The 22069-nt window shown below is 40.3% G+C and overlaps 1 protein-coding gene across 1 annotated transcript in view; it reads left to right on the forward strand.

The window, feature by feature from the left end:
• Positions 1-18399, forward strand: part of LPGAT1 (lysophosphatidylglycerol acyltransferase 1) — a 66491-nt gene extending 48092 nt beyond the window's left edge. Inside the window, exons 6-7 of the mRNA XM_032185437.1 lie at positions 8625-8731; positions 12890-18399. Coding sequence (XP_032041328.1) covers positions 8625-8731; positions 12890-13041 — 259 coding nt within the window. The 3' untranslated portion in view covers positions 13042-18399. The remainder of the gene's footprint in view (positions 1-8624; positions 8732-12889) is intronic.
• The last annotated feature ends 3670 nt before the right edge of the window (positions 18400-22069 follow it).

Here is a 22069-nt window from a genome sequence, read left to right on the forward strand (position 1 = left end):
CTGGTTGTGCTGTAAGCAGTTTGGGAGATGACTGATACCCCCAGTTCCCCACAGTGATTTTGGGATCACTTAGCAGAGTGAGAACAGCTCATCTTGGAGCCTGGGGCTGTCTGTGCATATGTAGCAGCTCTTGCTTGTTCCTTCCCCGGTGCTCATTGCCTTGCACATGCTGGTATTTGGATTTGGTCTGCGACTATTGTCAGGCCCTTCTGCAGCTCTTCTCATCTCTTTGACTACCCAGAAGAATTCTATACCAGAACCATTTTGCTGTCCTTTTTTTTTTTCAGGCTTACCATATCATTTATGAATGAGATGTGAAGAACTAAAGTATCTGGGACTAGAGCTGTGGTTTGGAATGAGTGCAGTGAATTTTCACCTTCAGTGTTTATGATAATCACGTTTATTTTTAGATATTTCCGTGTAGCTTTAAATATATATTTAACATTTATGTGGATAAACGTAGCCATGTTTATCCATGGCAGCATTGGCAGAGAACAGTTGAATTTTGTGTGTGCATGAGTTCACTCAAGTTGCATCATCTTTTTCTGTTGCTTACACAGGCATTTTCTGTTGGATTCCATTCAGGGCATTACAGCAAGCGCTTCTTTTTTTTTTTTTTTTTCCTAGATCACCTGGCTTTACTCACTAGCGGTTATTTTTTAGCAGAATGCTGCAATGTCGTGGATACCTTCAGGGTTTTAATAGTTTCAGATCATGTACTGGCAGTTTGAACCGAGTTGTTGGTACCACTGAGAACCTGTAAGGATGGAGTATGAGCTTGGGAAACAGGGTGTCAGGTAGGGAAGAGTAAGGAACAACAGTTCTCTCCCTGAGAGTTACTGGTGAAAGAGAAAACCTTACAGCTCTGCTGGCACTTGATCAAACCTTCTCCAGCATTGGGAAGCCAGATAATTGAAGCCCAGTGGACCAACAACAATTTCTTAGAGCTTATTTGTGAAGTTATCAGCATGACCAGTGGAAAACTCTCTTTAGAGCCTCCCAGGTAGTGTCCTCACATGTCCAAACATACAGCGATGACTTGATCCCATTGCCTTGTCAGATCTTAATCAGGAGTGGTTCTGTGGTGGAAAAAAACACCACCACAACACCTTGTATGCTGGTTAAGCTGCGTGTCTTGACCTGGAAACATGAGCTGCTTCCAATTTGTCTTCTGCATGGAAACCAGAATATTAATCTAACAGAACAACCGGGGTGTCTGAGGCTGTCAGCGTGGAGCACAGCTGTTTATTTTGCAGATCATAAATCTGTGATGGTTCCTCAGTGATTCTTAATTCTGAGAGCCACTGGACATTAACTACTGCTGGTTCCCAGCCTCATGGGCAAGTATCAGACCAGTGACTGAGGTTTGGAAGGTCCTGTGCTCCATTAAGACCTGAGATGTCATTTTGAAAAAGATTAGTACATTTCTTTGTTAACTTTTTGAAACAAACTCAGTTTGCAAAGGAGATACTGAAGGAAAGTGAGTTTTATCTTTTCATGTAACTGCTAAAACAATGGAAATGTCAGGAGTGTTTCTGTTTGGGGGCGGGGTTGACACAGGAGATCTTCTCTGAAATTGCCATGAAATGTATATCGAATATGTCTGGATTGTTGTTACTCACCTTTTTCCTTCATTTGACACAATAAAATTTTGCTCATTACCTTTCCTAATTGTAAATGCTTTGGGAGCTTACATTTAAAATATTTTTTAGGGAGATTATTTTAAATGACTGAGGAGAGAGGAAGGTCTGTGTCGGCCTGTGCTTTAGCACACCAGTTTCTCATCTTGTGTTGTTTGAACTGAGTTCTGTGTCTAGAAAAAAAATCATTTAAAAAAAAAAAAGTGCTTGGAAAAAGTAAACAATAATTTCACCAGATGCAATCTCTGATGTGTGAAAGGAGACTGGGGACTTGAAAACGCTTTTTCTTTGTTTAAAGCAGTCCAGAGAGAGACGTAGCTTTTTTCCACTGCTGCTGTTCATTTTCTGTGCTACTTCCTCGCTCTGAAGTAGAGGAAGAGATTGCAGAGCCTCCTTTGTTTCAGTCACTCTGCCATCCCCCTTGGTCACAATCTGTCTCTGCCATGCTGTCTTCCAAATCTGCTGTTTTCCTTTTCTCACAGCCTGTCCTTTTAATGCAGGATTGTTTCTTTCATCCTACTTAGAGAGCAGCAGGAGGAGTGTAGAGGACACAGTGACCAGCCTTATTTTTTCATTTGTAGATTTTTTTTTTTTTTTGCTGATGGAAATGTCAGAGAGAGTTCAGTTTAATCCAGTAATCATTTTTGGTTGAAAGCTCAATTTTGATAGGTAAGTTAAAGCTTGCTTGTCAAAATTCCGTTTTCTGTACAAATCACGTGGTTTTCAGCTCATAATTAGGCTCAGCTATGGCCTCATTTTTCCTCAAGGTTTTAGAAGAACTTTCTTGGAAAAATGGGCAATTGCCAAATTCCACAATCTTCAAAACACAAAGGTGTGAAAGCTTACCCTTTGAACTATTAGAATAAATTTTTGACCCTGACAGACTTTCCTCAAAACTCCCTTGAAAGTGCTGAAAAACTGATTTTACTCTCAGAACCATAAGAAGCAAGGAGAATATCTGATTAACTTTGTCCAGGTCAAACGCTGCTGGTGTTTTGGGGGGAAATTAGAGTGGCTGTTAGAGCACTAAGCGAAATAAAAGGTTACGTTCTAGGAGGTGTAGGGTGTCTCTAGCTAGAGGAATCCCTGCGAGATCTGTCAGAAAGGCTGGTCCCCTTCTCAGAACAGTTTAGCTTTGTGCAGGGGTCATCCTGTGCGATGTGCGTTGAACATAAATCCAGACTAACGACGTTTACACAATGTAGAAATAAGTTGAGTGATTTGCTGTCTATGTAACAAGACAGCATACTGGCAACCCTCCTCAGCTTCTGCTTTTCCCCCACACTGAGCTGGGTTTTGTTGTCTGGAGGGAGTTTTTACTTTTACACCAGTCACTCGTCAGTCTGACTTGGCATTTCTCAGCTGGTCTCTAACAGTAAGATTTCCCTAGTGCTGCTGTTTGCTGTCAAAACCCAAGAGTTTAAAATCGGTTTAGTTTAAAAAAAAAAAAAAAAAGAAACCTGTCTGTGAAATTTGTTTGACATCTAGACTCCACTCAGTTAGGAATGGCTTGGTGTTGTAAGGTTTGTTTTGCACTAAACTTCCCCTCCGGATACAGTCGTGTCCCCGGTTTGCTCTGGGCAGTAGTGAGGGTGGTGTAGAGGCCCTCAAGTCAGAGCCAGCCATAGCCCCCTCCACAGCCAAGAGGAGAACCCCAGCTGTGCTGCAGGGAAGGACCACATTTTATCGAGCTACCTCAGCCATCCCACTGCCACAGAGCAGATAAGAACTGTGTCACCTTCCTTCATCGTACCAGCTTTTGCCCTGTGCTGCTTTTGAAGCAAGCTTCCAGCTACTGAGGAAGTTTGTTTTCTGTGTCTACATGAATACAGATTTATTAAAATAAACTAGACTCTTAGCTATAAATAAAATGGAATATTTTGTGGCTGCTGAATGAGTTTTGCAGAAGCGTGTCTGAAGGGCATCCAGCGTGGCAATACATTTTAATATGCTTTTTTTACGCAAGTAACTTATTTTTGGATGTGCCTGAGATCTACCAATGACCTCCATCATGTTGAGTTTATTTAAAGAGTCATTGGAATGGCAAATAAGATTTAGAAAGAGGAGGGGGTAATAAAGAATTCAGGATAGGACAGGGGATGAAAGGCGATTAGTACTTAAAGGTGGTATCTATGAACTTCAGCATTTTCATACAGAATTAGTGGTGGTTTCTCCAATAAGGCCTGTTTAAAATGGATTAGTTGATCCTGAGAATGCCAAATTTCTGAAAATTATTTGTTAGCTTTTGAGAAAAGAGGTGTAATGTATCTTGAAGTGTATCATTTAAACTGTTCTGCAGACGTAGATTTTAAGATAACTATCCTCATTCTGTCTTTCTGTTCCTTGCCATTCCTTTCTACCATGCAGTTTTACAAAGGTGTTCTAGCTAGTTCTTTTTCCATAAAATTCCTCTTGCTCTTCTGCCTCTCCAGGTGTAAAAATACCAAATTAATTGTTTTAGGTAGTTTCAAGTCTTCATATATCTATTGGCACGTGCAGATATTGCTGGTGTTAGTGATAAATCTGTCAGTTCAAGGTGGGCTTCTGCCTTCTCTTTGGTTTTCCTCTTTCCTCTGTGACTGAGAGCAAACCCCTTCCCATCCGGAGGGGATGGAGGCTTGGCGTGGCTGCAGGCGCTGTGCAGTGTTGTGGCAGGCAAGACCACTGCTTGTAGGCTGCTGCCTGGGATGAAGGAGTCTCCTCTGAGGGGTATGGAGTACTTCGAGGGGTACGTGCTGTTCAGATGCGGGACAGCCACCTTTCGAGTCTTGCATTCTTGTTGGATGGATCGTTTTAGATGTGAGGAACAGAAGAATGCAGATTAAACTGACTAAAAATAATTCTGTACTTACGTATCCTTTTCTTCTGCGTCACAGGGTAGGGAGGAATCTAGCAAGAGCTTTAGCATTTGTTTCGTTACGTGTACTGCTGCACATGCTTCATCACGAGTTTGAAGTGCGGCAGTCAGATGGGGTGGGCACTCGGAGTAAGTTTCCTCTATTAAAACTAAAGCCAAGGACAGTAAAATACAATTTTTTGTTCAGCGCTTCAGAAGTGGATGGCCCCAGCTTCCTTGTGAGCCATTCTTCTGTTAGCTTTGGGACTGAAGTTACAGTAACTGACAATGAGGCATGAGGAGCAAAATGTTCACATGTGGCAGGTTGGGGCTCTTCCAGAGTATGTTTGGTCCTTGTGGAAGGCAATATCAATGATTTATAATTGGTGGCTAAACAACTTCTGTGGTAGGCTTGTGAATGCGCACATGTAATGGCACAGGGGTTTGAGAAAGCAATGCCGCACGCAGCAAGAAGAGTGGAGGTTGTTGTTTATCGCGGTGGTGCTAACAAGATGAGGCTGATTACCTGTTGTGTGCTTTGGAAACTAGAAAAAACATCTGCTTGCAGCATCATATAGGAAATACCCTCCCCTCTTGCAGGCTGTTACAGCCAGGCAGTCCCTGACTTTGGGGAGAGCCGGGGAAATCCCTGCAGAGGGACGAGCCGCTGCCAGCCATGGGGCTGGGCGGTCGGATGCCAGCTCTAACGCTGCCTGAGGGCACGGGCCCGCAGGTGCTGTAGAGAGGCTGCTGGGCTGGTGCCTCAGATGGTTGTGTTGAATCAGGTCTTGAAAACGTTATAATAACATGAAACGTTATAATATTCTGAAAGAGGATTGCTTATTTATTTGCCCAAATATGCATTGCTCTCTTGCTGTATGTCTGGTGAAAGCTTTATGGTCGTTGGTTTCCCTTGCAGTCTTGCAGATGGAAAAAAGCTTGTCTCTTTGCTAAATCTCAAAGAAAAATGCTAAAATAAATATTTTTCCCTGTTCAGTCTGGGAAGTATTCTGAAAACTTTATAGAATAAAATTGTGCCTGAGCTGAAGTGAGGATCTCTTTGGAGTTCCGGCAAGAAGCGAACTGAAGCTGCTTTCTTCAGCTCATGGTTCATGGGTGAGGGAGTTACAGATGTAGGAGTCTGTATGCGTACACACCTCTCTGTATGTTGAGAGGGAAGGACGTACAAAATGTTTATTCTAGTCTTCACCATGGATGTAATTACTGTCTTGTTAATGGTGGAAGGAGAAGACAGGCCTCGCAGCCTTCCATCATGGTGCGGCCTTGCTGCTATCGCCACTGCCATCGCCGCTTCCAGGGCCTCAGGTCACAGCTGGTGGTAGCACAGTCATTACTGGGGTTGGCCAGCACCCCTGATGATACTGAAGCAGCAGTGCCCTTGATAAGAAATTAAAATTTCTATTCTGCTTGACTTTCATGGTCAAGTCATCTTACCTGGTGCTATAAATTTCTGTGTTTGCCACATCAGGAATGAAGAAGTTTATATTTTCATGCAGATTGAGGCCAGTGTTGCTCAAAAACTAGGAGGATTCAGGTGCCTGAGAGACTCCAGAGGTGTCAGATACTACGTATTGACCCACTGTTCCCTGTCAGCACAGTTCTGTATGTCAATACATTTTATTTTCTTGAGCAGTTCCTTCCTTCTTGGCGTTCCTGATGCTGGAAGCACAGCAGTGGGTTGGAGCCAAGTTGATGCTCTGCCTGTGACCACATTGACCAGCGTTTGTGTATCACTGAAAAGACAAAACTGTTCCCAGAATCTTTGAACAGTAGAGCTGGCAGACCTCGCAACTGATGCCTGGTGATGAACCTGCTCCGGTCAGTGTGGTGCTTTCATCCTTTGGGTTTGGATCATCCGTGTAGAGTTCGGTAACATCAGGCTTCTCAGTTGCTTTTCCTGGACCCAATCTCCTTTTAAGACAGAGGTGCTAAAGGAGCTGTCTGATGAGCAGAGAATGAGGATAGTGGCAGTGAGTGTAGTTTCCAGTGTTTTAGGATTCTTTTAGACATTTCATCTCTAATTAAGTTCAGTCATTAACACAAATACTCTGCAGGTAAAATATAAACCTAGATAATCTAAAACTGTTTGAACATACTTCTAAATACACTATCAGTTATCATTGATAACGTGACAGGCAATGTAGCACTATTGGGAAACCACTTGTTTTCCGCTCTACATTAATATTCATTCAAATTAATATTCATTCAGAAAGGGTGTGACTGTGATTGCCTCTTCAAAAGTTTGAGTAAAAGTTTGAGAGATTGGAGTATTCTGATACTGTATTGATTCATACAAGAACCTGAATGGATTCAAGCAGGAAACTGCTATGTTGCACTCCATTAGTCTCTCAAAATATTAGCATCCGTTATGCTACTTTGCTACTCCATTAAAGTGCCAGCTGATAAGTAGTTTCTAATGAATATCTTGTTAGCTCTTGTGATAACGTTTTCAGACTAGTGAGTACATTCTTGGAAAAACATCAGGCTTGATTAGGTCATTGAGTAGTCGGTCCCTTCAGTAACTGACAAGTGGAGGTGAAGAATGCCTGCAGCTTACAGTGGAAAATGCATGTGAAGCCAGGTAATCCTAGACTTCTGTCCTGAGCCCACGCACACATTCTGTTAGTTCTGAACCATCTTCAAACTTGCGTCAGCAAGCATCTGTCCTTCAAAAATATACTGTGAAACACAATATTCAGTTGCTGAGTCCTTTTATCTCTTCACACCAGATAGGCAGAAGAGCGTAAAAATAGTGCTTGGCAACTTGGTTGTGCTTGTGGACAGGGAGTCAGTCAGCCTTAATGCTAAGCCCTCAACAGAAACGGTCTATCAGTGTGTTTTCACTTGACTTTACATGCAATACCATTCAATATTGATTTGCGGTACAGCATCTGGGCTTCGAGATGAGATAGTTCTTTACTACCTGTCTTTTCCATTTTCTTAATGTGCACGCTAAGGACTTGAGCTTGCTGCACTACCAGCTGTCTTGTACTCTTTGTCCAAAGACTTATGGCACAAAGAGCTCTGCACTTTGAGAAAGGTAAAGGTAGAGCTGCTACCAAGGCTACACAACTATCTGAGTTAACACTGATGCCATAGCGGGTAAATAAAATTGTTCATGTATTTATATTGAAGTCTTCTCTATCTACCAAAGCACCATTGGTTTTTATTCATTCGTTAGATCAATTCTTTGCTTCTTTTCTTTTCCACTAATAGCTTGTTTTTTCATGTGTAGAACTGTGAAAGGAGGAGGTACAAACAACTTAGCAACAAAGCCAGGATGTTGAAAACAGGAACAGCAACAAAAGCATTCTTCAGATGTGTCCCTTATTTCTGTAATCTGTCATTATCTGTTCAGAAACTTCCCACATGATAAAGTTATCACTGCAAATTCTTTTCAGTATAATCAGTCAGACTGCGTTTAAAAACAAACAAAAAACCCACCATAGCATAGATGACAAGGTAAATGGTAGCTCTCCTGAGAAGAGAGACCTACAGTAAAGGTCTTACATTTCTGAGTGTGAATTTTTCAGGCTAGCCTGATACGCAGATCTTTTTCGTTGGCTTACCTTTGAACCACAGCAGATACATAGCCTCTTGTATATATCAAAAGGCACTCACTCCACTGAGGAAATTTCACAATTACTGTAGGACTTGAAATTTTATTTTGAAAAAAATCTGCTGAGGTATGGTGGGTTATTTTGGGGGTTTCTCTCTGTATATATCTTAGTGAATTCTGTCGTGGACATCTGATTTTTCTAAATAGCCTAGTATTCAATGCCGAAGTACAAAAACAATAGTAATTCTTCCCTTGGGCTTTTAAAATACTGGTTCTTCAAAACTGTGGTTGAACTTTCTCAGTATTTTGTATTTGATGGTTTCAGTGCATGAATGTCATTGCTTCTTGATTGGTAATTTCTCTTAAGGATAGTAATACGGTGTGGTATTTTTCTATTAAAAATAAAACCACAACTTATTAGCTTCTCTTAAATGCTGTACTATTGTATTTGATAGAAGCTAATAATACTTCTGTCTTCTGTGTGCGCCTGGCTGGTAGTTTTGTTTTGTACCCTTAATATTCGTGGTCTGTGAAACAGAGAGAATGAACTATGTTTTTTCTTTGGTAGGATTTTTCCAATTAAAGATGTACCTGCAGAGCCTGAAGCTCTTACACACTGGCTATATCAACGATTCATTGAAAAGGAGGATCTCCTGACACATTTCTATGAAACAGGTAGGATGGTGTCTAGCAAAGAGAATTGTGCTTTGATTATGTCTTTTCTTATAAGGATCTCAAAGTGGTTTAAGAATGCATATATGTTTTTCACATTAATACAATACATATAGATACTAACACTTTTTATGTGGCAAAAGAATGTATACTAAGGAATGATGTAGAAAACAGTTTGCCTGGCTGTGATTAGCATTGGGTAGCATTTGGAAGCTGTCACAGTTGAAACAGAGCTAAGGAAATCCCCTTGTTTCACCAGTAACATACATGTAGAGTTCAGCTGGGAAACTTGCTGCCAAAGGGGAATAATTTAGCAAGATTCAAAGAGGTAGTGAACGTTCACATGCACCAGTAAAAAGTATTCAGAATTTGTTAAGTTTGGAGGGGATATAAAATCTTCAGGGTTTAAAAATGAGCAAGTTCTTGATAAAAGAGAATAAATAAAGCTCTTATGTGAGGCAGGTTTTGTTTTATCTTAGTGAGGCTATATAGCATCTTCCTCAGGCACTTGTACAGAGAAAAACTGACCGAGGTAGTCTGTAGGTGTAGTCCAAAATCGTAGCTCTCTTCTGTTTCCCACTAAGTTGAACAGAAAGATGATCTGACTGGAAGGATCTGTAAGAACAACATAGCATAACGCCTTCGGAGTCTTTGTCTGCCTGCAGCCCTTTGCTGTGAGCACTGGTCTCCTTGCCATGACATACTCTGGGTCACTTCTGTCGTAACGTACTATCAGTGTTAATGGATCAGAGAGATACCTAAATACATTTGGGTCTTTAATAACATTACTGAAGGGATACTGGCAAATGATGTGATTTAAAATACCAGGTAAATGCTTAGCTGGGGAGGTGTTTCCCCAAGGCCCTTTTTTTTTTTTTCCCATCCAGTTGTTGGCTGTGTGTGTGTTTTCAGAGCACAGACCAGAGGAACTTATTATAATAAAAAACAAAATCCAGAGAGTAACAAATACAGTTTTGTTTAAACATACAGGAAAGGAAGTTTGTCAAACAAACCGAGTGGAAAGACTCCAGATGAAATAATGCAACGTGTTTTTGAAGAAAAATAAATCCCTTAGCGATTACAACAACTGCTGAGGAAAAATGCAGTCTGTTGAATCAACTGAGTTTAATATTCCAGAGTGACTTATGAGAGATGTTACTTCTGTTAGATGATTTACTGCAATAACTGTTTTGATTCCGTTCTGAGTGCTTAATTTATCAATTCTACTGCTTAAAATGATTGCTTAATTGAATTCGTTAGCAACCCAGCGTTGTACTGTGCTGTATGAAATATTGCTGTCATTCAGCCATAATTGATAGCCAAAGTCAGACCCTGCTATGTAACTTGCATCCAGATGCATATATTAGACAAATAACTTCGTGAGTCTGCCTAAAAGTGTAGTCAATAGGATGCAAGGAATTGTTGTTATTGAAACATTATTTCACAAATACCATGCCAATAACATGGTCATGCCTAAAAACCTACCTAGACCAGAATTTCAAACAGTATAATGAATATAATCAGACATACTCCTTGGAATGTGCTTCAAAAATAGGATGATTGGTTGTAATTTACTGGGTAATGAGCATGAATTAATAAGACGCTATAAATGTAAATGCTATGACACAGAACCTTATTAGACATAAATTAGCATAATTTAAAGTTACTACTAATTATACCAGTTGAGAACTTACTTGCATTTGCTTTTGCTGTCATGGTTTACTGCAAATGTGCTATTGCAGTTTTTGGAAAACCCCACCAGTCCTGAGGACTAATATGAGGGGAATCCCTGAAGCTGCCCAGCAGCTTGCTTCTTGGGGGCTCGATGCATTGTCTCAAGTTAGTGCATTTTTAAGACTTGGGGATGTGGCAGCATTTTGACTTTGTAATACATGCTGCTTGGGAACTTATCTGAGTTCATAAGGTTTACTTCAGGTAGTAACTTTCATTATAAAATTAAAATAGTTTTATTTGGTGAACTATTTGTTTTAAGCCTGAGTAACTTTTAAGGCTACTTGAAATGTCAAAAGCTTGTTACTGGTATAAACTCTTATCATCAGTAGGAATATGTTATTTTGGAGTATTTTTATTTGGGAAGAAAAAGAATATGTGCCTAAAATATTTTTTCCCTTTTTGCAGTATTCCTAACTAGTAAGGGCTTCAATTGATCTAGGGAAAACCTGTAATATTCGATGTCTTAAAAAAAAAAATCTTAAAATTTGAAGATGAAACTGTCTCATTCTTTCTTATAGGTAGATTTTACACATTTCGTTTATAAAATTAAAATATTTACAGTAAATGTCTGTAGGTATGAGCAACACAAATATTCGTAGCAGTTAATGGAAAGCTTGTACTGGCAATTGCATGATTTCTCTGAAGTCTTGAGTGGGTTAACATTGAATAATGCAGTTATACAAATGGGATTACTTAGCACTTGGAGACTAGTTTTAAAACAAAAAACACTGGAAATGAATAATTGCATACTGAAGACATCACACTCCTTGTTCATTCTGACCACAAGCCAACTTATGTGATGTAACTAAAAAAAGTAAGCAGTGTCATCCTACAGGGCAGCAGGAGGGTATTTTCAGTAGTGGTACAGGAACACTTTTTCCACTGTACCAGCTCTGAAACCTCATCTGCAAATTCTGCATATAGATCTGTCAAGAAACATGAGTTGAACTGGGAAGAGGGGCAGGTAATAGGTGCTAAGATGATGGAGGAGACGAGGAGTTGTTTCTGGGAAGGACAACTGGAAGTGCTCGTCTAGCAAAGTGAAGGATCGTTTTCCCTGTAAGACACAAGTTGGCTTGGGAGAGGAGGAAGGGGAAGAAGCAGTTGCTGTCAGGTCTGAGGAGCAAGGAGAGTTATTTAAACCAAAGGTCAGTGTTGGTACAGGAAAAACAGATGAGCCATGGAAGACGAAATCTAGTGTAGAGTGGGCAAAGAAGAGATCAGCAGTGAGAATTAGTGGTGAATAAATGGCGTGGCAAATCTGCCCATGTGTGAAAATATGTGTCAGTGAGAGGAGGATGGGACTCATCAAGATTTTTTTTAATGTGAGAGCATTCATATAAAAAGAAAAGCTTTGTCTTAAGTACTTGACTGCAATTCCTCCAGTGATTGCAAATGTGAAGCACAGAGATAAGTTGCTGATGGTACCTAATTGCCCAAATTGTGTGGCTTCTGAGATTCAAAACTGACGATGTTGTATCTGTGCTGTTTGAATCATTCACCTCTCGTTCTTCTATGAGTAGCTGCAACTCTATAATGCTGTTGCAAGAACGTCTTCATCTAGTATATTTAGTTTTTGTATCCTCTGTAAATAACTTAAAAAAAAGTGGTTCATATCAACTAGGTTTTGTGCATCTCAGCAATATGTTACACAAATTATTTAATATACAGAAGTAAATATATGCAAACAATGTGCTTTGATCATAAGGCTCTGATGTATTTGGACACAGTGTAGTGTTGTAAGTCATAAAAAGTCAAAATAGGGAAAAATGAACGTTTTAATTGTCAGCTGTAACTCCTGCCAATCCTTCTCATATAAACAGACATCTCAAAAATTACTTCTAGAAAACAGAGTAGCAAATTAGAGTGCTTCCTTGTGACCTTCAGTCTATGTGACCTGACCGGCTAATGAATGTTCAAACAACATATAAAAATTATTGTAAGGGGAAAAAAAAAAGTATATATACATATTATATGTATGTGGTTGTGTGTATATGTCCATATTCAAGAGGAAAGTTGAGAGATTAGTTGTTCACAGTATAACAAATTATTACCAAACAGCTGCAAAGCTTTACACAGCATCCATTCAGTTTGATATTAGCACATTAGCACAACTATAAAAAATAACCCAGAAGACTTCAGTTGCCAGTCAGATCTCCTTGCAAGGGTTGAATACAGTCAGGATGGCTGCTTTTAAGGAAAGTTTAAGTTTATATCCAAATGAAATGAATGTTAGTCTTAATAATAAAGCTTATTTTATTTTCTTGAAGATGACTGGTAATAGTGAAGATTACTTTGAAAACGTACAGCCTAATACAAAACTAATCAATACATTGTTATGGGTCAGGTAGCAATGGTAAAGGCTAATGCATGAAGCCTATCACTCCTGCTGTGAAAGCATTACCTGTGTGTTCTTTTCTTTTTCAGGAGCTTTTCCTCCACTGCAGGGTCAAACGAAAGCTGTGTCTCGGGCGATGACCCTCAGTAATCTGTGGCTAGTTGGCATACAATCACTTGCATTTTTGTCAGGCGGTATGTGGTACTGCATCCTACAGTATTTTTATCATTGCCTATTTTAAAAGTCGAATGGGACCTGAGGACACAGTGGGAATCCAGGCTCTTGCAAATGAATATCATATTGTATGTGCAAATGTGAATATACAAGAGTAAAGGAAAATACTGGATGGACTCTTACCTCTCTCTGGGGAAATTTTAAACTCCACTGAAAGTGAAGATCAGTAACATAGTGACCTGATGATGTATTATTTTAAGAATTGTCTGTATTTTTAAAAAGTGTATACTCTCACCCACACTTAAGCAAATTCAGCATTTGGACAAAAGGTGCAATCGTACAACCACCGTAGAAGAATGTCTGCGACAAGAAAACTGTCACCGCAAGTATTTCTTGGCATTGTAGTTAGAGCTCAGAAAATTCAGCAACTTGTCTCTTCTGTAGTCTGTACAGCATTGGTGTGGTAGAGATTCCTCATTTGCACAAACTTGTACTTTATTGCAGCTCATTGTGCTGGAGTCTGAGATACTCTGCGGAGCTGGTGGCGGTAACTTTGAGGCTACCCAGTCAGCAGCTGTTGTATCTGACACGTTGATCTAAAACCAGGACCCAAGTAAGGTTCAGCGTCAGGTGTGCTTTGTGAGGAATCAGCCCTCAAAAAAAGCATTGCAGCATCATAGTGTGATTAAAAGTTATCCACGTGTGATGAATCAGCCCATCCCTGCTGTGGTTTTACCATCAGCTGTCCGAATTCTGTGTGCTACCAGTATCTCATATTAGGAGGAAACCTGGAGAATATTAAAGCCACTTGGTCTGTTTCCCCATTGTGTTCAGAATGCATCCCGTTGATCATTATCACTTTTCAAAATGCACTTTTAAAGGTGAAAATACAGTGAAGGAAAGACATACATCTTAGGGAGTAGGGGAAAGCTTTATCTGTCATGCATTGGAAGCCAGAGCAATTCTAGCTGTTTCTGAAGGTCTGCTGGTGCTGCTGGTGATTTTTAGCCACCTTTGTATTTTGTATACTGCGGTCCCACCAAGGTGACCTTTGAGTGGTTTCTAGAGGCCTTTTTCTCCCCTGCTAGTTGCAACAGCGCTAAATATACTTGTGGGAGAGTTTAAATAATTCAATGCCAACCATCTTAATGTTTTGCTAAGGAATAATAGAAGGAAAACTAGTTTCTTAAAAAAAGAAAAAAAAACAGGTATAGTAGCTGTCATCAACTTATAAGAAGATATTACTGCAAAAACAAAAGGTACGTGAAATATTCTGAGTAACTCCAAGGAGGGCAGTACTAATTAGCTCACCAGTGTGCTAGAAACCATGGTGGAAGAACGAGTTGAACTTAAAGGCAAACTGGACCAGAAGTTCCAGTCCCATTTTTAGGTGTGTGATACAGGGTACTTCCGAAAGGGTGTCTGTGATGTACGGGCTTACTTCTGGCAGGTCTAGTTGGCATTGTGTTTATGTGATTATACACAGATTTGAAAGAGCTGTTCCTAAAATAAAATTAATCTCTCTAAATACCAGCAGGATAGCCAGAACTTCATACTCTAATTTTACTGAGAACATAGTAAGCCCTCAGTAGTTTTGGCTCTGAATTAGCAATATTGATCCCCCCTTCTCTCTCTCTCTCTCTCTCTCTCTCTCCTGCTACAGGAATCAGTAGGTGGTGTGCAGAATTTAAATAAATAAATACTTAAAATTTAAAGTGTTTCTTCTGGGGGTCAGGAAGGGGGAGTGAAGAGCGTACTAAAATGAGGCAATGCCAATTCTCCTGGTTCAATTGAAAGACACCTTGTCAAATATGCATCTCTATCTCTCCCCAAAATAGTTTTATCCTAGTTGCAAAAAACTAGGATGGTTGCATACTGCTAGACGATAGTAAGTTTCCCTGAACTGAGAGTCCACTCGTGGACTTAAAAGTACCTCTGTAACTGAAAGACAAAGGACAGTGATTGCCTACAGCTTAGTATTTTATTTAAGATGTCTCTAAATCCCACCTATTTACACCCAGTCACACACCTGAATTCTAGTGTAACATAAAATCCACTTAAGAGTGAAGCCCTGAAGAGGGAGGCAGTCTTGGGAGTACACTATTTTTCCTGTTGCTCCTGCTGAAGTACAGCTGGCAGAATGAATGTATTTAATCTGCTGCTTTCCAGGCAGGTGCTGAGGCAGCCAGTGCCATTACAGTGTAAGTGGTTATGTCTGCAGCACGTGGGCATAAGTGGACTCTCAAAACTGCAAAATGCAGATGGTGAGCTAATTATTTCTGTCCTCCACCAGGTGGTTTGATCAGAACCGCAGAGATGCCCATGATACAGCTGGTTTTATTTTGAGCTAGGACAGACTAGAGTGATATAAAAAGGGAAGTTTATATAAGCAGATTGCACAGCAGTAACTTGCATCAGGAGGTTGTTCTTTGTAGACCCAGTAAACTCCATGTAAGATCATACTGTTTTTTCAAATGCAGGGTTTTTTTGTTTTGTTTTTGTTTTGTTTTGTTTTGTTTGTTTGTTTTTCTTCCAGTGGATTACAGTCAATAGTGAGTGTTCACATGCTGCCTGAAGAAATTAGTAACGCGCAATAATGTTTCAGATAATCCTTTGATTTATCTGGTCCTGTGCATTTTCAGTTAGTTCCTTTATACTTCTTACTATTGCAAGACATCTGTTTGCAAGCACTGATTGTTGTTTTGATAGGGTGAGGACATAGTGTTAGGTCCTAGGCTTCTTTTCCTTCCTGCACTGGAAAATGTGAAGGGAGCCTAATGTTGTCTCTCTCCGCGGCTGAGTCACTGTAGATGACAGTGGAATGAAACTGTTGTTAACAAAACCCAAAGCACCCTCCCAGCACGAATTTGGATGCTACTTCGTGGCAGAGAAGTTGTTCTAGTAAGGGAAAAACATAAAATGTATACAACACCTGAGAGATTCTGTGCTAAAAATACCATGCTGGTGAAGACTGGAGCTTAGCAGGTTGGTCTGTAGAACATAAATTCCTCTTGGTTGCAGTTCGGTTCTGCCTGCGGGCAGTTGGCCAGTGGTGGAGTTGTAGCAAGCATTTTGCTGCAGCATCCGTGGGTTTCCTCTTCTGAAGAGCTCACGATACATTTTATAAAAGTGATGTTAACGAACCGTACAGTTGATCACAAAATGGTTAATTACTGTACCTTTGAATTTGTATTAGGAGAAATATTATGGAAGAATGTATAAAGTGACAGGATGAGAAAGGTAAAGAAAAATAATTGTTGCGCGCACAAGCGAGAAGATAGTGAAGTTTATTATGAATAAAGACGTTTCTCTGCTGGGGTTGCACACAACATTTGTAAGTTTCTATGTTTAATTTTTCATAAATAGGTTAAAAGTGAAACAATGCAAGTCCTAATGGTTTAGCTCTTTGAATCCCGTTATATGAAGAATACCTGCCCCTTCAAAAAGAGCAGTGTTTTTATTTCAGTGCCCTCTGAGTGTACCTTCCTTACAGATTCTCTTTTGTGTTTGGTTCTAGAAAGTATTTCAACAATGTCTCTTGCAGGAGGGACTTTTTTTGTTTGTTTGTTTGTTTTTTTTAAGTTGCTCTCATCAGATTTTGAGGAGAAAGATTGCAATTTACCGTGCTCACCAGAAAACTAAAAGCTTCCTTCTCCCTCTTATGTGCTCAGCATCAAAAATAAGATGCATCTTACTGCATTAAAAATCCAGCGACCACTGTGGTACTGCTCATTATTGACTTGTTTTGCAAATGATGTAATTGTTGGGTTTTTCCTGTCTGACATTGCCATAAAGTGCTGTTAACTTTTTCACTTGTTTGTACAAGTTAATACAGATGTACCGATCACTGTGTGTGACAGGATTCAACTGCTCCACTTTGCCTTGTCATAAAACGTTGGGACCAAAGGTACTTGAAACTGGGATTTCCAAATCATGAGTCTGGGAATGGTGCGTTCTGTGATAGTCAGCTGGAGGTTCGGTTGTTGATCTGATACAATCACACGAAGTAATTATACATCTGGGGTACTGTATTGTTTGGAAATAATGGAGCCATATGAAATAAAAGGTTATTTTGCAAAATTGCATATGTGATAGCTTTTACACTTTTTTTTTTGAAGAAAAGACAATTGGAAGAGCAAAATTGAAACCATACTCTGAGTTAAAAAGTCTGCATACATTATGAACAGTTTTGAGCAACTTCATTTTTTCTGTGTAAAAACTGTAGGCTACTTGGCTGTGACACAAACCAAGTCTTTAAAACAATTCTATGCATTTTAAAGCTAAATCTTTTATCATTGGATAATGAAGTAATCATACACTGAGGAACTGACCTGTTAAAGTGAATTAGTTCCTTTAAAGTTACTCTACAATATTGTTTGTTTTGTATGATAACAATTAGCTTTCTTGATACCATTTATTTTAGCCTCCAATTTTCTCCTTCCCTCCTGTGTTACTCGCATTTTGTTCTGTATGATAAAATGGATGCAGAAGCCTCTAGTGAGTCTCTGTGATTTTGCAAAGGGATGGTTGTGTTTGGATTTACTTTACTGAATTTATTTCATTGCATTTTTTTACCAAATCTTTCCCGCAGCCAAGATGTCTTTCAGAAATGTAGACAGATACAGAAGAAGCATTTCTCCACAGAGATTATTAGGTGTTTTTTCCCATTTTTTTGTGTGTGGCAAAATAAAGTTGATTTTTTTCACGATTATTTCATGTGCTTCTAATCCTTAATAGTGGAGATGATTTTGTTTGAGAGTTGTATTTATTGTGGTTGTATCTAATAGTTGCACAATCTCTGTTGTGCTTGCCATCGACACTACAAACAGTAGGGTAACACTTCGGTTCACCATACAGTGAGTGTTAATTTAAGTGATATTGTTGCTTGTAGAGCTCTCAGGAAGGATACAGAGAAATCTTTCTGTGCCAGAAGTGGTTTAAGGGGAGGAGTGGAGCAGTAGGGCAGAAGCAGCTTCTGTGGTGCTTGCCTGCTCGAGCACCTGCTGGAAACTTCTCTGGCACCGAGACCGCAGAGTTTCTGTGCAGGGCACTGCGTGGCAATGATTCCCCTTGAAGTCTGTGAGAGTTCAGGCGGCACCAAGAGCAGGACCTGGGCCCCCAGCGTCCCTGGACTGCTGCCGTCCAAGAAAGAAACGAATCCAACCTTTTTGTGAGCAAGGCTGTAATGGTTTTGTTGGATGCATCTATTTTTTGTCAGAGCAGTCTGCTTTTAAACAAGTTCAGCCAGGCAAAGCAATATAGAGCGGGACAGCACCCCTCCTTCTGTGGCCTGGGCCAGCTCGCTAAGGATAGCTCTCAGAGTACCAAGAAAAGGAGCTCCTCGGAGCACAGGGAGGCATCTCGCGAAACTGCGCAGTGGTTGTAGTTATGTCTACCTCTTTGTTTCCCTTCTGGGTTTCGTCCTGTTTTCCTGTGTGGTGTTTTTTGTGAGGGGGGGGGGGGAGGGGATCGGGGAGGGAAAATTTGAAATCTAAATATAAGGCACTGGTGGGAGATCCACTGCTTACCAGCTGTGTTGTCATATTGAAAAAGCCATTGTTTTTAATTCCTGCCTAGTATGAAATGTTTTAAAAATCTTTCCTGCTGGAAAGAAAAATGTATTTTTAAAAAACAGAAAAAAAATCCTTCTTTTGGCTATGAGAATGTCAGCTGTATGAGTTGTGACCATATCATGACATGCTGATCAGATATAAATAAATTTTTATCTCTCAGGACTCTATCTTGTATTTTTACTTTTCTGGTAACTGTCACGCGGGTTTTTGTTTGTTTTGTTGTTGAAAATATTCTTGATTTCAGCTGAGGCAGCAAATAAAAAAGGTATGTGAGTGTCATGTCACATGTGTACAAAGAAACACCTCTTGCTGATCCTAAAATAAAATCACCATGTGGAATGTATCCCGAGGCTTGCTAGTTCACAGCAAAGGGGAATTGCTGCAATTAGCTTCCACTTCCAGGTGCTTTTCTCCCTTCTTCCCTTCCTGCCTCTCTCCTTCCCTTCCATCCTCTCCGAGAGCTTCGGCTCCTGTAAAATAGCGCACTTGGCCCGTCTGGCATGCAGAGTGCGTGTGCACCTTTCCAGCCGATTTAAAAGCAGCCACCTTCTTACACAGAGGGTGCAGAGAAACAGCTCTGACCAGAGTGATGCTCACAGGGGACAGCAGTGTGCCTGTGGATAAAAACGGGTGTCTGAGGTGGTCAGGTGTGTTACATCTGTAGGCACTTTATTATTTTTTTAAATTTTGAGATCACAATATCTCTGTTTTCTGGCAGAAAAAAAAAATATATATAGAGACATATGTGTTAATTTCTTTGTATAGATAGACTTCATCAATACTTACATTTTCAATGCATCCTTAGATTCTCTGGGGAATAAGGAAGAGTTCTCTTTGGTTGTCCTTCCAAGTGTCAGTCTGGTTTTGTACTGAGTTAAGTGGCTGGTTTGATAAAAGGCTGCATTTTGAAAATAAGTTTTCCATTTGCAGTTAACTGGTATGATTCTATGCAGATCAGTGGCATACAATATATTTTCATAAATTAGATTAAATAAACTTTTTTTATTATATCAATTTGTTATTTATAAGGATGAGTCATTGAGCAGTCCAAATCACTTTGTAAAGTTTGTGCTTGACAGTAAGCATTGTTACAGGAAGGTTATATATCTAGCCACAAGAGATCATGGAAGAGTCCATCAGGAAAAGAAGTCATCCCAGGAGGCAGTGACACCAGAAAGAATGGAGACGGTGGCAACCAATGACTGAATGCAAGTTTCCACTGTAAATAAATACAAATAAATAAAAGGGCAGGCTTGGTTCTTCAGGCAGATGGGTGAAGTAGCAGTAGAGTGCAGTAGGATTTCTGTCTATGGCATTATTGGGACCATATATTGAATATTGACTCAAAATAGCTGGGCAAGACAGAACAGAGAAGTTAATAAACCATTTTTTCTGCCCTCTCTGTTTTCCTTTCTGGACTAGGTATGGCTGGCTGGCTGGCTGACTTGAGATGAGACATGCTGCCCACTCCCTTAGCAAATTTTTCTCCTCCTCTTCGGGATGCTCACTTGCAGTTGTCTCTTTGACGAAACTGCATGCTCCCTGCTCTGAGCCGTGGCTCTCTAACTTGTCTGCTTGTCACACCCTGCGCCTTCTTTTTCCTTCCTTTTGCCCCAGTCTTGGTTTTAAGGAAGAATCACGCATTCCTCTTCATCCACTGGCTCCCCCTTCAGGAGACTCCATCAAACGAGATTAGAGGCTGAAACTTCACATTCAGATGCGATGGTGGAAGTGCTGCTGCCTGACTCCTGTCTGTCTCATCCTCACCTCCCACCAGCACAACCAGACAGCCGACCTGTTTCCCTCTCCTTGCACACATCTCCTTCACTGAGGTGAGGGCGATAGGTACAGCAGCACTGGGAAACCCCAAACCTGCCAGTACTGTTCTCTGAGGTGAAGTCGCTGGGTTTTCTTTTCCCTGCAGGCTTTTTACACCTTTGGGAATGCTGAAGCTGTTGGTTGGTTGTATTCACGACGGTGTATGTTTTGGTTGTTTTGTTGGGTTTGGTGGATTTTGTTTTGTTTGGGTTTTGTTCGTTTTTGTTTTTCCTGCTGCTGTTGTGTTCCTTCATCTCTGTGTTTCTCTTAAGCTGACACGTGGGGATGGTGCTTGTCGGCAAGTACCTGAAGTGGAGGAACCCATACCTCGCAGGTGGGGACTGTCCCTCTGCACTTGTGGCTTGAAGTACACACGGTCGTGGAGTTGTGCATCCTCTGAAAACGAAAAGAGTGCCTTCCGCTGGATGAGACAGCTTCACTGTGGCAAACTTAAACTTGCAGAGCAGAATTGTTGGTTCAGGGATTTGGTTTCATTTGGCCACTATTTTGACCAAATCCTCCCTGACAACTGGTTTAAAAAAAAAAAAAAAAAAAAAAAGAAGTGGAACATTGTTGTATGTGCAGTGCTCTGCTCTGTTACACCACAACCAGTGAATTACGGGGTCTGCACTTGACAAACACAAATTCAGAGACTCCAGAGTTGAACCTCATAGGCTATAATTAGGGTGGGGCTGTTTTTCCAGGAAGTTTCTTAGCCAAAACTGATGACAAAATATTAATATTATTTTAATAGGCCAGTAGAGTCATTGCTTACAACTAGGCTCTGTTTATTGCCCACAAGCCTGCAGTAATAGTTGCTGAAACAACGTGGATTAACCACTGCTGGATTAATCTCTGGCAAATAAATGTTCTTCCACTTCTGCCTATTCCAATACTGCGTATTGATTCCTGTGTCGCTTGAAGCAGATAGATTTTGTTTCTCCAACCATTGCCTTACAGTAATACTAATGAGGTTTGGTATGTGCTTTGTGTTTACCCTGTAATTATTTAACCTTGAGAAAAGTAGTATGTTTTGCAGACAAGTAGGTATTTGCTAAGTGGACAGAAGAACACGCATGGGAGGACAGTCTCCGAAGGTCGTCTGTGACACCTATAGCCACGTGGCACATACACAAGTTCAGTTGTGCCAAAAGAAGGATCTAGACCAAGGTGGAGTTTTAGCATTAGTCACTGAATACATTTTGACTTTTTTTTTCCCTCCAAGAAACTGAAATGAAGTTGTACCAAAGTCCAAAAAAGACCCCACAGAGCTAGTTAAAGCTACAAAGGTAATCTGGAAAAAGTTAGTGGAAGAACGAAGCCTAGCCTGTTTATCCCATGGAAAGTAAAATAAAATTCTATTATGTAAAGTCCTCTGTAGGTACTTTCACTCATGGACTACATAGTCTGAGAAGAAAAGCCCTAAGACGCAGCAGTTCTGTGCAGAAGAAGCTATCCTGACAGGTATGTGTTCGGTTCTTCAGTCTTGAAGATACAACTGTCAATTTAAATATTTTACTACGGAGCTGAAATAGAAGGAGGCACTGTTTACCCTGATTACTACACTGGGAGGTTGTGACCTACATTATGCAGGTTACTAGACTAGATGTTGTCTGAAAGTCTGTGGAACTTACTATTTTGCTTGTAAGTCGAGTGCCAGTTCTCTTTTAGGCTTTTAAATTCATAGAATCAGAATGGGTTGGG

Source organism: Aythya fuligula, chromosome 3 (assembly GCF_009819795.1).
Source record: "Aythya fuligula isolate bAytFul2 chromosome 3, bAytFul2.pri, whole genome shotgun sequence".
In the NCBI taxonomy this organism is placed as follows: Eukaryota; Metazoa; Chordata; class Aves; order Anseriformes; family Anatidae; genus Aythya; species Aythya fuligula.